A 12,669-nucleotide genomic window follows, 5' to 3' on the forward strand; every position below is an offset into this window, starting at 1 on the left:
TATTTTGTGCTCCACTTTTCCCACAGTGACATCCTCTGGATACCAAGAGGTCAAGGCTTCAACCAATGTGAAACTAAATAATGTCGGTATCACTATGTCAGTAGTTTCTACCATTTCATAATTGTTGCCATTTGGATTAAGTATGCTTGTCAATAGATGGATGTGTTAAGGTATATGGCATGGTTCAAAAGTTGTAGGCAAGATTAAAGGTAGAGTAATCAAATTAGCACACAGACTGCTTATTGAAAGAGCAAGAACTCTACAATTTTCAAGGGCAAAAGCCATGGTAGCTCTAGACTTGAATTGAAATTCCTTGTCTTTAAACCATAGACAATACACAGACTATGCAGACACGGATAGGATCATACTTGAAGCATAGGTTATTTATGGCCACAGAATGAATCATTTTGCGTTTAAGGTCAAAGGTCAAGTTCATGCTGTAAGAAATTCCTTGTTTAGAAACCTTGTAGGCAAGACACAGACTATGCTGAGGTCATACTTGTACTTGCTACACTGGTTGCTTATGACAATAAGGTAAACCCTGTTAAATTATTTAGCATAGGTGAGAGTTTAAAGGTTAAGGTTTCAAGACTTTGCTATTTCCCTTTGACAGAAACAAACGATTGCTGGCACACTAGATCATTCCATATCTGGGTGACAATATGATTTCAGATGTCTAGTAATATCTTGCTCCTAGGCTTACTGTTATAAAATTCTGTTGATAAATCTAGATAAAAATAAAACTAATCTTATTCATGCGCCTTACCCTTAAGGAATATCATGAAAAGCAGTCACTGTTTTACATGTACAGATACCAGCCAGTACTTTCATTCAAATAAAAGTTACCATAAATTTACAATGTCGGTAATCTTTGATAATTCAGTATATGCCTGTATCAAAAGTGATTTTTGGACCAAAATGCAATTATTTCATTTGATCCATTTGAAAAGCTTGCCATAAGAGTAAGATTTTACTGATTGCTAGTATTATAACATTGTCCAACTTGAATATTTTATAATCAAAATATCCTTAGTTAGGGATTTTACAAAATGCTTAGCAATTTTTTATAAAAGGCCACCCTAAAAAAAATATTTGTTTTGCACTTGCGCTTTATCTTCCAACTCAGTGATTACATTAATGAAAGTCACCTATAGTAAACTGCTTCTGCAAGACTTCATTTAATACTTTATTCATGCTGTATAAATCTGTTAATTTACAGCTAACACACTGTGTCCCAGTGGAAGCCCTTTTATTGTCAAAAAGTGCTCAAATGATAGCGCATGTTCCACTGTGTCGGAATATTGTCACCAGGGCACCTGCTGTCCCAAAGATCATGTTAATACAGGTAAATTAACTATTTGTAAAGGCTTTCACCAGTAATAAAGCATAAATGAACCAGGTACAGAGCAATAGGAGGCCAGTTTTTAATCAGTTTACCTTACTTTCTCATGAGAAATTTTTTTGTTTTTCTTCTGGGTCTTTAACACACAAATAGTAGCCAGTCTGTGCTGTGTTTTTGTTAGGTCATAACTAGTACATGTATATATTTAATTTAAAAGGTGCACTAATTTACACTGTTCTGTTTTGTAAAATAATTTGATTTCCAATATTGTAGAAATAACATGTCAAAATGTATATATTTTAAAATACGTTGCAAATTAGTAATAGCAAATATGTGTGTCTGTCTGTGTGCAGTGACCTTGAACTAGTTTCTAAGTCAAATAAATGTCATGGAATTGGCATTTTATTGACTCTGTTATCCTTCCTCTTGACTGCATGTATGTATATGCATTATACCTCTTGTATTGAAAATTGTGCATTGATCTTGAATTAAATTTTTAAAACAAGGCCCTTAGAGAGGGTCACCATCTAAATAATGTCTAGGTATTTCAAGTAGGGTAAGGTTAATGTCAAATTTAAGTTATTTTCTTTATTGGATTACATGTACAGTAAAACTTGGTTATAGCGAAGTCCGTGGGACCATTGGATTTACTTCGTTATATCCGTAATTCATTATATCCGTACACCGAATTCGGAATAATAACTATAGCGAATTCACTATATGCATGTTTTCTTTCACCAAACTATGATTTTTAGGTCACCTGAGCTGAAAGCTCAAGTGTGCTATTCTGATCACATTTTGTCTGTCGTCCGTCAGTTTGTCTGTCCGTCTGTAATTTTTTTTCACATTTTCAACATCTTTTCAAGAACCATTGGGCCAATTTCAACCAAACTTGGCACAAAGCATCCTTAGGCTAAGGGGATTCAAAGTTGTGAAAATGACCACGCCCTTTTACAAGGGGAGATAATTAGGAATTATTGAAAATTTTCGAGAAATTTTCAAAAATCTTCTTCTCAAGAACCATAAGGCAAGGAAAGCTGAAACTTGTGTGGAAGCACCCTCAGGTAGTGTAGATTCAAAGTTGTGAAAAACATGACCCCTTGATGGCAGGGTGGGGCCACAATGGGGGGTCAAATTTTACAATTTTTTATAAATATATAGAGTAAATGTTTAAAAATCTTCTTCTCAAGAACCATTTGGCCAGGAAAGCTGAACCTTATGTGAAAGCATTTCCAGGTAGTGTAGATTCAAAGTTGTGAAAAGCATGACCCTCCAACATTGGGTGGGGCCACAATGGGGGTCAACTTTTTACATAGGAATATATTGAGTAATGCTTTAAAAATCTTCTTCTCAGAAACTATTTGGCCAGGAAAGCTAAAATTTGGTACAATGATTGCTTGTGACCTCTAAATTTGTCCTAACTTGAGCTTTGGTCATTGGTGCTAGTTCAATGTCACTATAAGAAGAGGAGCATCCCTTATTTTCTAATATAGAAATGCTTCAGTTTTGATAATTTTATGAGCAGGGGTTGTCATTTGTGAGCTTGCTAACAGTACCTCTTGGTTTTTTTTCAATGAAGGGATGGGCTTCTATTTAAGTTAAAAAAGTAAGAAAAAAAATTTAATTAAGTAAATGGTCTCAAAAATTCATTATTGGGAAATGGTTAAAAATGATATTTGATTTTTGCTATGCAAGGCCATATATAGACTGAAAATGATAAAATTTAATTATAAAATTCTGATTAAAAATGTTTATTGTTAGATTAAAGCTGTTTTGTCATATCAATTTGACAACATAACTGAATCAAGGTCATTTGGTAAATGTCAATAAACATTAGATTTCAATCTGTCTGAATTGTGTTTGGTTCATTACCTTATATTGGAGCAGAGTTAGACAGTAGGTACATACACCTGGAACAGACTGCTTTTAACCTGAGGGTGGGTGGTGACCTTTTACAAAATTTACTTAGTCAATAACATGCTGTTGTTTGAATCAATTTTTGATTTCATTTACAAAAAAAAGTTCTGAATACTTGAATTAGATTAAGAAATATCACATGACCTTAAACTATGATCATTTAGTGCTTTGAATCTGATCTGACAAAGTCTGATTATAAAAACTGTCTTTTGAGGATAATTGTATTAACATTCTTTGTATATTTCCTTTTTATTAACCGGGTTTTCCAACAGAAAAATCCGGTTATTAAAATGGTGAAAATGGCGGGCGGGCGGATGGGCGGGCGGGTGGCTGCCAAAAGGGTACCCTCATTGTACGGATAACTCCTCCTACAGTTTTCAAGATAGGAAGTTGTTCTTTTGCAGATCAATTGTGCATATGTCAGAGGTGTGCATATTGCTAGGATTTTGATTTCAAATAATTTATAGAAAAAATACCAGCTTTTGAACTTAGTCATTTTTTGGCAAAATATTGCATATAGGGAACCCTCATTGTACGGATAACTCCTCCTACAGTTCTCAAGATAGGAAGTTGTTCTTTTGCAGATTAATTGTACATATATTAGAGGTGTGCATATTGCTAGGATTTTGATTTCCGATAATTTATGAAAAAAATACCAGCTTTTGAACTTAGCCATTTTTTGGCAAAATATTGCATATAGGGTACCCTCATTGTACAGATAACTCCTCCTACAGTTCTCAAGATAGGAAGTTGTTCTTTTGCAGATCAATTGTACATATATCAGAGGTGTGCATATTGCTAGGATTTTGATTTCCGATAATTTATGAAAAAAATACCAGCTTTTGAACTTAGTCATTTTTTGGCAAAATGTTGCATATACATGTAGGGTACTCCATTTCACTGGATATGGGTTGACATGGATTATGGATACAGTTTACATAAAAGAAAACCCGGTTTGCTGTCACATTGACAGCTTTTCACTTGTATAAATTGTAAATCAGAGACATTTGTAATTCCATTATATTTGTCAAACCTGATAATGTATGAAATGTATTGAATAATATACATGTAAACATTCTTAAATTTTACTTTCTCTATACATTTTTTGATAAGTTCTTGTTTAAGTTAATAAAACTTTTGATTTTATTTATCCTAAAAGTGTATGTATCTTTGGGCTTCAGATGTTAGAGCCTCAGTTTTCCAGACGCTTCAGTTTTTTAGCAAATTTATTTTTGAGACCAGTATTGTCATTTCATAGTTGAAAGTGCTTTAAAATGACTTTTGTAGAATTTATGTAATCTGCAAATAATATCTTGGTTCAGATATTTCATTAAGTGTGCCTCACTAGTGACTATTCAACTGGATCAGGGTTCATGGTCGCTATTTTTTCAACATACTGCTTTGAAAAGGAAATCTATGAAACAAACGCTCAGACTTAACACTTACTGATTTTTTCTTTCAGCTCAAGCCCGTTGTTCCTATGATGCCATGTTCGTACCACAGACAGAGTGTAAAGCTGATCCCAATGTCTGTCGGGCGGGGGATATATGTGATCCAGTGACAAAGTGGTGTTGTCCCCCTTTGAGAGGTATAGGCAGATATAAGGTTGAAATAACTTTGTACAATATGGTTGTCATATTACATATAAAAGAAAGATGGCAAAAATACACATTTGGTAATACCAACATAGTTGAATAATTGGGGTTTGCAACATCTACTTGTTCAAGAACCCAACTACAGATGATTTTGCTGTCAGCTATTGTCAATACCACATTGTATTGATATTTCATACTAAATAAGAAAACTAAAGTAATTTGCATGTATTACATATTTTTTTTAATCAACCACAATCTATAATATAAGTTATTTTCTTTTAATCAACCAAAATATATAAGATTTGATGAACAACATAAAATTTACAAAGACTATGACTGCATTGTAAACAAATGGGGTCAGAGGAAATTTACCTACAATATACCAGGGTAAAAATCATGATGTAACTGACATCACTGTGTGAAAATCCCAAAATATGAAATTGAGATCAAATGACATTTCAAGTTCATTTGTTAACTTAATTTCAAATGATTGCACCTTAACTATAGGTGGTACTCGAGTACTCTAGAAAGGTGTATAGGAGTGGAGGAGGCACCAAGCAGGGTTCTTGAAATCTTTCGGTCCTGTCTGCAAGACCGATAAAAATAACCATGGACCAATTACTTGAGGTTGCCTGTCAGTCCAAATGGCCAGTAGATGTTGACATAGAAACTTGCGAAAGTACGACTAAATTCGTACAAAAGCAATGAAGTTGATGCAAACTCTTTCAGTAATCACTGAGGAGATCTGAATGCATACGATAATCGCAGATTTTTTGCTCTCTCAAGACTGATCATATGTTTTCGGAACATCTTAGTAATTATATATAGAATTTACGTCACTTAAATGTAAACTCCTGATGCTTTCGATAAGTTTGTGGAGTATTTAGTACAGACTGACATGGTGCGTTTATAATACAGCTAACAGATGTAGTCAGACAATAGGAATAACTTGTCTTTTGAACATTTTCCAACCTAGATATCGTCAGAAATCACTTGGAGAAATAAGAACTTGTTAAAAACATAGCGTGAACTGTGGGCCCCCTACAAAATCAAAGATGGCGAGTGTTGTCTCTTTACGTTTTTATAATGTACATTGAATACACTAAAACAGGGTTGCCAGTGAATGTTTTTATTGCAACACACACAATAATACCAATTTTAATCATTTTTGTCCTCGGGAACACATAATCAGAACTCCTCTATCCGACAACCAAACCCCTGTGGCATGATGTGTGCAGAAAGAGAAAAAGAGAGTGAGAAAGAAAGAGAGAACAAGAGGAAAGTTAATAATGAGAGAGAGGGAAGGAAGTTAAAATTAATGAAGTGATAAATAAGAATGTGAATGTTAGGAGCCACAATGTCAAAAACAGGAGGAATCAGATCATGGTAAAAATGAGAGAAATATGAAGGCTTGTAAGTTAAGAATGAAATAAATTGATAATGAAATTCAAACATAGTTTTTTTTTCATCTTTCTATTAAAAAATTTTGGACTTATAGAAATCTGTCTGGACTGAGAAACTTCAGATGGTAGTCAGTCAAAATGACTGACAGCAGAAGAAAAATTTCAAGAACTCTGACCAAGGATCTATGATTTGTTAGCACTACACAATTTTGTATAACACGATAATCACTCAGAAATATCAGGAACATATACTGTAAACAATATCTGTGTCTTAAATAAAAAGTTCTTTCATTGTGTTGGTAATTTAGAAATTTGTGAAACGATAAAATTTCCTCTGGAGAGTTTAATGATGTATGTTTGTGTGAGGATTTCTAGAGGCCAACAAATTTCTTTTGCAGAAAAGCGTTGTCCAGAAGGATACCAGGTTCAGACATTTTGTCGGAATGGTGAGGCTTGTCCCGGAGGCATGGATTGTATAGATGGCTCATGTTGTCCTGTTCCCTTGAACTCAGGCCCAGGTATACATAAATATAGTATGAGTCATCATTGATTTGTCTAGTTATGAAATTGAAAATGATATATTGTATGTTTGTATTGGTATTGCATGTAAAACAATGTAAATTTCCTATGTTACATATTGCATCAATAAATTTTTGTTCATTTATCAAAACCTATCTATCTGTTACCTTGCAGTCTTTGCTTGCCCAGGAGGTAATCCTGTGATCATAAAGTCCTGTGCTAAAAATGAATCCTGTTCTCAGACAGAGTTCTGTCATCTAGGAACATGCTGTCCCAGCGCAATCAACAAGAAACCAGGTACATACATTAAGAGTCACATTTAGTTTATTCACATTACCAAAAAGAAGCCCAAAACTCATATGTATATCATTGTGATTCAATTTTTCCTTCATTCACGGGTACTCATTATGATAGCAACTTAAGGCATTAGCAAAAGAGTTTTAAAAATCTTAACACAAATTTGAAATTCCTCCATTGTCATGTTGTAGATGAATTATTTCAATTTTAATCAAAATTATTTAACTATAATGAAAAGACCACCATAGAAGACTCCCCCTCTTGATTATGCTATAAGTATTGTGTTTTAGGAGACTGTCCTGCGGTTGCTGATGGTGTCTTTGGTATATGTGTGGAGGAGTGCTCTAATGATGCTGCCTGTGACAGTGATCTGAAATGCTGCTCCAATGGATGTGGTCACACATGTCAAAAGCCTACAAGTATGTGGGAGAGTTCTAGTTCACTTGTCTAGTCTTGATGTATATTATGGCTACATTGTATAGCATGTTGAATTATTTGGCACTTGTTAAGCAGAATTTATGAGCTCAGTGAACTGTTTGGTGTGTTTCCTGTTATTCTGATAACTTGTCAACTGTTTCTGTTTCTATGTTAATAAATTGCCTAATACTTTATTATAAATTCATAATGAATGAGTTGATATTTGTCAAATTATGGGAGTTTTAATGTTTTCTCTTCAAAGTCTTGAAGACTGGTAAGTGTCCTGCCAGCCTGAACAGACTGGGTGGGCTCTGTATCGGACAGAAGGATGTGCCCAGCTGTAAGAATGACCAGGACTGTCCAGGAAAGGAGCTGTGTTGTAGGAGTGAATGTGAGGTCAATGTCTGCTCCTCACCAGGTACATATAGTATATGTATTTATTCTACACATTGAAATGTGGTATTCATGTTTTATCCCTTCCCTTTGAGTAGACACTTTATAAGAAGTATATGAACATGACCATCGTATACAGTAAATCTCAGTTTTAGCAAACATGATTATAATGAACTTACATTTAAAGTAAAACCAGTTTCAATTTCTTTAGTCTTAAAACCTATCATAAACTTATCTGTACTGAGTAATTACTGGGAGTAGTTCAATAATGAATCTTAATTGATGTTGTTGGCACTTTGTTTTGAGTATGGGTTACTGTATTTAGTTTAAGGATATGATGCCAATATGTTGAAATTAATAAGATTTCCATTTAAATTGAATGGATAACTGTTTTAACAGATTGATGATAAGATCATTTCGGTATTGTTAACCATACCTTCCATTTTTCAATTTTCAGAAGAAAAAACACCATGCCAGAGAGAGCTGGAGGCTGCAACCATACAGGTGTTGTCCCAAGTAGACAGTTGTAACCCAGTATTCATACCCAGGTCAGTGTCCAGATCCATTATCGGAGTTGAACACTAATGCAAAATATATTTCAAGTGCTTGTATTTAGTTATGAATTTCCTATTTGTGTAAACAACCTGAGCAAGTTTAGTGTCCCTCCAGCTTTTCTGTTGATGTTTCTATTCATCAATATTATATTTATTTATTTGATTGATGGTTTCAAAATTATTTTTTTCAGGTGTGACTCAAATGGGAACTTTCACAGAACCCAGTGCTATGATCATAATGGAATGTGTTTTTGTGTTTTCCCTAATGGAACAAAAATTCCTGGAACTGAAGAAAGGGGAAATCCCGATTGCTCTCGAGGTTTCTTTCAGCAAATATGAGCATTAATTTTTGAACATTTGAATGGTTTACATTTTTAATATATATAATTGTGTTGATACAAGTTTTTCAGTAGTTTTCCTTCATTATATTTAGCAACTAAATCAGGAGTTTGTCCTCACTACACCACTCTGCCAGCTATAGATCTTCGGTGTATGGAGACCTGTCAATCAGATGACAGTTGTCAAGGTGACCAGAAATGCTGTTCTAATGGGTGTGGCTACCATTGTATGGGACCTGTGGGCCACAATAGTAAGTCTCTTGCATGATGTAAAGTTGAATTAATTTTTTTTTTAAATCAAATAGAATTTTTTTGATTTTCCATGCTTGTTTTGAATGAATGATTTGTTTTAAAGGTGTGACAACCAGGAGAAAAAGAAATGGTGAGTTGAATTGTTCTGTTTTTATTTTTATTATTTGCTTTTTATTATTCATCAGAGTGACATTCAAGTGTTAAACAATGCAAGTTTTGGTTTTCTCAATGAATTTTTTTATTTTAAATGGTTAACCCAAGTACCAGTACATAAAAGAGCTTTGTATTGTAATATGTTTCCAAAGTTTACAGAAGTGTTGTTCTAAGGACAGTTATTCCTTTTATTTCAGCTCAAGCCCGTTGTTCTTATGATGCCATGTTCGTACCACAGACAGAATGTACAGCTGATCCCAATGTCTGTCGGGCTGGGAATATATGTGATCCAGTGACAAAGTGGTGTTGTCCTCCTTTGAGAGGTATGCAGAGAACATAACATTGTACAATTTGGTTTACACTGTTGATAAAACACTTTTTGCTAAAGAAGAACCAAAACTTGTAATACACAGAGAAACAAGAGCAATTGTTTGATAGTATGTCCCGACAAATTCCTTTTGCAGAAAAGCGTTGTTCGGCAGGATACCAGGTCCAGACATTTTGTCGGAATGGTGAGGCTTGTCCTGGAGGCATGGATTGTATAGATGGCTCGTGTTGTCCTGTTCCCTTGAATTCAGGCCCAGGTGAGTGGTGCTTCCTTTTGTTTAAGAACAGCAAGTGTTTTTGGAGGTCATTAGCTAAAGCTATCATCTCATCATGCTTAACCAAAGAAACCATATTGTTTAACCAGAGAAATTATTACATAATGTTTAACCTGAGAAATTATTGAATTATACTTAAACAGAGATTGCTTAACCAAAGAAATCATTACATTATGTTTAACCAGAGAAATTATTACATAATGTTTAACCCTAGAAATTATTGAATTATAGTTAAACAGAGATTGCTTAACCAAAGAAATCATTACATTATGTTTAACCAGAAGGCGCACACAATGTTCACTTTCCTATGGCCACCTTATGACCAGATTAAATGAGATTCTCCTGTTTATTATTGACCTCTAATCCCATTAATACCATCATTTTTTGTTCCTTTCCTTTATGACTTTTTTTTTTTTTTTAGCAATGTTAAGCTACTCCTGTATGGCAGATGGTATGGTGACATCAACAAGGTGTGACCTAGAAGGAGGCTGTACTGGTGCCTTTCATTGTGAAAGTGGCTTCTGCTGTCCCACCAGGCTGAACGATGGAGGTAAGTTGGTTTGAGTACTATGGCTTGATATTGGGATAAGTCTTCTTGCGAAATGTCTTACCTACAATTAACACCTTAAGGATATTTATGAATATTTTGCTTGTTTTGCCTTGAAACTAAATATATGTGTGTTGTATGAAATATTTCAAGGAACTGCTAATTTATAAGTTAATCTTAATTCCCTGCAGAACATGTTTGTCAAGTGGACGGCTACAGGAGTACACAGCGCTGTGATTCAGAAGGAGGCTGTGCCAGCGGCTCCCACCATTGTGAGAGTGGATACTGCTGTCCTACCAGGCTGAATGAAGGTGTGTTATTATGCCAGAGTACTTTATTAAAATAGTCCTCTTGTCAATTGTTTTACCACAATTTTACTACCTATTAATTGCCAAATTGTGTGAACTTTCACAAAGAATTAAAATTTTCTGTAAATTTTAATTATATAGATTTATGTTTGACAAATACAAAAGTTATTTTAAGTATTTTATTCACTTTGCCATTGCATGGAATATTTAAAGTTACTATAGATATCTAAGTTTATCTTTATATTCTCCATAGGACACGTTTGTCAAGTAGATAGCTACAGAAGTACACAGCGCTGTGATTCAGAAGGAGGCTGTGCCAGCGGCTCCCACCATTGTGAGAGTGGATTCTGCTGTCCTACCAGACTTAATGAAGGTCAGTATGTCTGTGTAAAGTGGCTTCATTTTTTAATAAGGCTTCTTTTTTTATTGTTTTTTTATCACATTTTTACAAATCTTTTGACTTTTGTAAATTCCTTATTGTACACAAACACTTAATTCTGCGATCCCACTGGTTTGTATCAAATCACGAGAATATAAAATCGTGAACGTGGAACTTTTCTCCTTATTTCTTATAATTTTCAACTCTCAGGATATAATGGCGAGATTTTAAAATCTGCAAAGGATGCTTCGCGCAATTTTACGTGGATATTAATTCCTTGCATTTAATTAGGAATATACAGTATACTTTGAATTTCATACTTTAGTAAATTCTTCACTTCTGAGCAAAGGTTTTATAAATCTCTAAGTTGTTTAGACAAAAATAGAATGCTTAAGGTAAACTGTATGCAATGTTTAAAGGTTTTGTTGTTTTTTAAGATATATATCTAAATTCTCTGCAGAACATGTTTGTCAAGTGGACGGCTACAGGAGTACACAGCGCTGTGATTCAGAAGGAGGCTGTGCCAGCGGCTCCCACCATTGTGAGAGTGGATACTGCTGTCCTACCAGAGTGAATGAAGGTAAAAGTTGCATTTATTTCAATCCTACTATTTTTATCACAAAGTTTGGATGGGATTTTTTCAGTAAGAATTTGCATAATCAATTGCATGGTTAAAATTCATTTTTGGTATTTTTTTATTTTCTTTGTTTTTCATGTTTTCTCTGTATCATTTTGATATATACTGTTTTTGCATGTGAGGATTTGTTTTTGCAAGAGGATAGCTATTGGAGCCATGATTTTTAAAATGGCTAGATTTGGAAAATGGGAGATTGTTTTTTAAAACTTATCTTGGAGCATAATTTGAAGTGTTTTATTTCAGGCACAATATGTTTATACCGCCGTTACATAGCAACCTCTGTGACCTACATAGGGTCCGTTGCCTCAGGAACCATGCCTTCTGTGGAGGCATGCAAGGCAGCCTGCGACCGTGACACAATTAGCGATTGCATCGGGGTCGTGTATCAAGATAATACTGGCAAATGCACAAAGTTTCCTGACACAAGTCATTTAACAAAAGTGGCCAGTGCCGACTCTGAGTTCTATGAGAGGCATTGCCAATTTTCAGCAGGTATTTAGTGTATAGATGGGGACCTAGCTAGCTATCCTGCTACTGTCTATTCTCTGTCCAGTCTGTCCTGCCTTTGCCTTCTTTGTCCTGGTGATTGCTATTACATGTAAACTTGCAGATGTCAACATCTTTATTTTAAAACTACAAAGTGATTAAAATGGATTGTAAGCCTTTCTGGTTCTAGTATTCTACAGGTAATTTTGTTTAATCAAGTGGACAATTGCCTAAATGGATACAAGACATTTCCTATCTCATCTGTTTGTGTGATAATATTTTGGAGTAGATACAATTCCTTTCTCTCTAAAAATGTGCATGTTTATTTTATCCATGGTTTTGTGGTTGAATTTCATAAACATTCAATTACATTTTGTTATGCATGATTAAATCTGGTATGGGATTATGCATGATTAAATCTGGTTTGGGGAGAAATGGTCCTGTGAATAACCTTACACTTGGAGAACATCCTTTTACTGGATATGGTAAATGTATTTGGAGGAGCTGAAGGGCATAAAAAGTTTTAAGCA

General features: G+C 34.5%; 1 protein-coding gene across 12 annotated transcripts in view; it reads left to right on the forward strand.

Moving 5' to 3' along the window:
- Positions 1–12,669, forward strand: part of LOC105325226 (uncharacterized) — a 33,997-nt gene that overhangs the window by 8,755 nt on the left and 12,573 nt on the right. For 6 of the 12 annotated variants that reach the window (XM_066075037.1, XM_066075036.1, XM_066075035.1 and 3 more), the window contains 17 exons: positions 1,220–1,345; positions 4,722–4,847; positions 6,656–6,775; positions 6,951–7,073; positions 7,364–7,492; positions 7,753–7,908; positions 8,341–8,431; positions 8,629–8,756; positions 8,871–9,026; positions 9,131–9,157; positions 9,378–9,503; positions 9,645–9,764; positions 10,204–10,332; positions 10,521–10,640; positions 10,891–11,010; positions 11,477–11,596; positions 11,897–12,145. In XM_066075037.1, coding sequence (XP_065931109.1) covers positions 1,220–1,345; positions 4,722–4,847; positions 6,656–6,775; positions 6,951–7,073; positions 7,364–7,492; positions 7,753–7,908; positions 8,341–8,431; positions 8,629–8,756; positions 8,871–9,026; positions 9,131–9,157; positions 9,378–9,503; positions 9,645–9,764; positions 10,204–10,332; positions 10,521–10,640; positions 10,891–11,010; positions 11,477–11,596; positions 11,897–12,145 — 2,166 coding nt within the window. The remainder of the gene's footprint in view (positions 1–1,219; positions 1,346–4,721; positions 4,848–6,655; positions 6,776–6,950; positions 7,074–7,363; positions 7,493–7,752; positions 7,909–8,340; positions 8,432–8,628; positions 8,757–8,870; positions 9,027–9,130; positions 9,158–9,377; positions 9,504–9,644; positions 9,765–10,203; positions 10,333–10,520; positions 10,641–10,890; positions 11,011–11,476; positions 11,597–11,896; positions 12,146–12,669) is intronic. The other 6 variants (XM_034444895.2, XM_034444896.2, XM_011424687.4 and 3 more) reach the window with 4 other exon arrangements.

Source organism: Magallana gigas, chromosome 2 (genome assembly GCF_963853765.1).
Source record: "Magallana gigas chromosome 2, xbMagGiga1.1, whole genome shotgun sequence".
NCBI classification, from domain to species: Eukaryota; Metazoa; Mollusca; class Bivalvia; order Ostreida; family Ostreidae; genus Magallana; species Magallana gigas.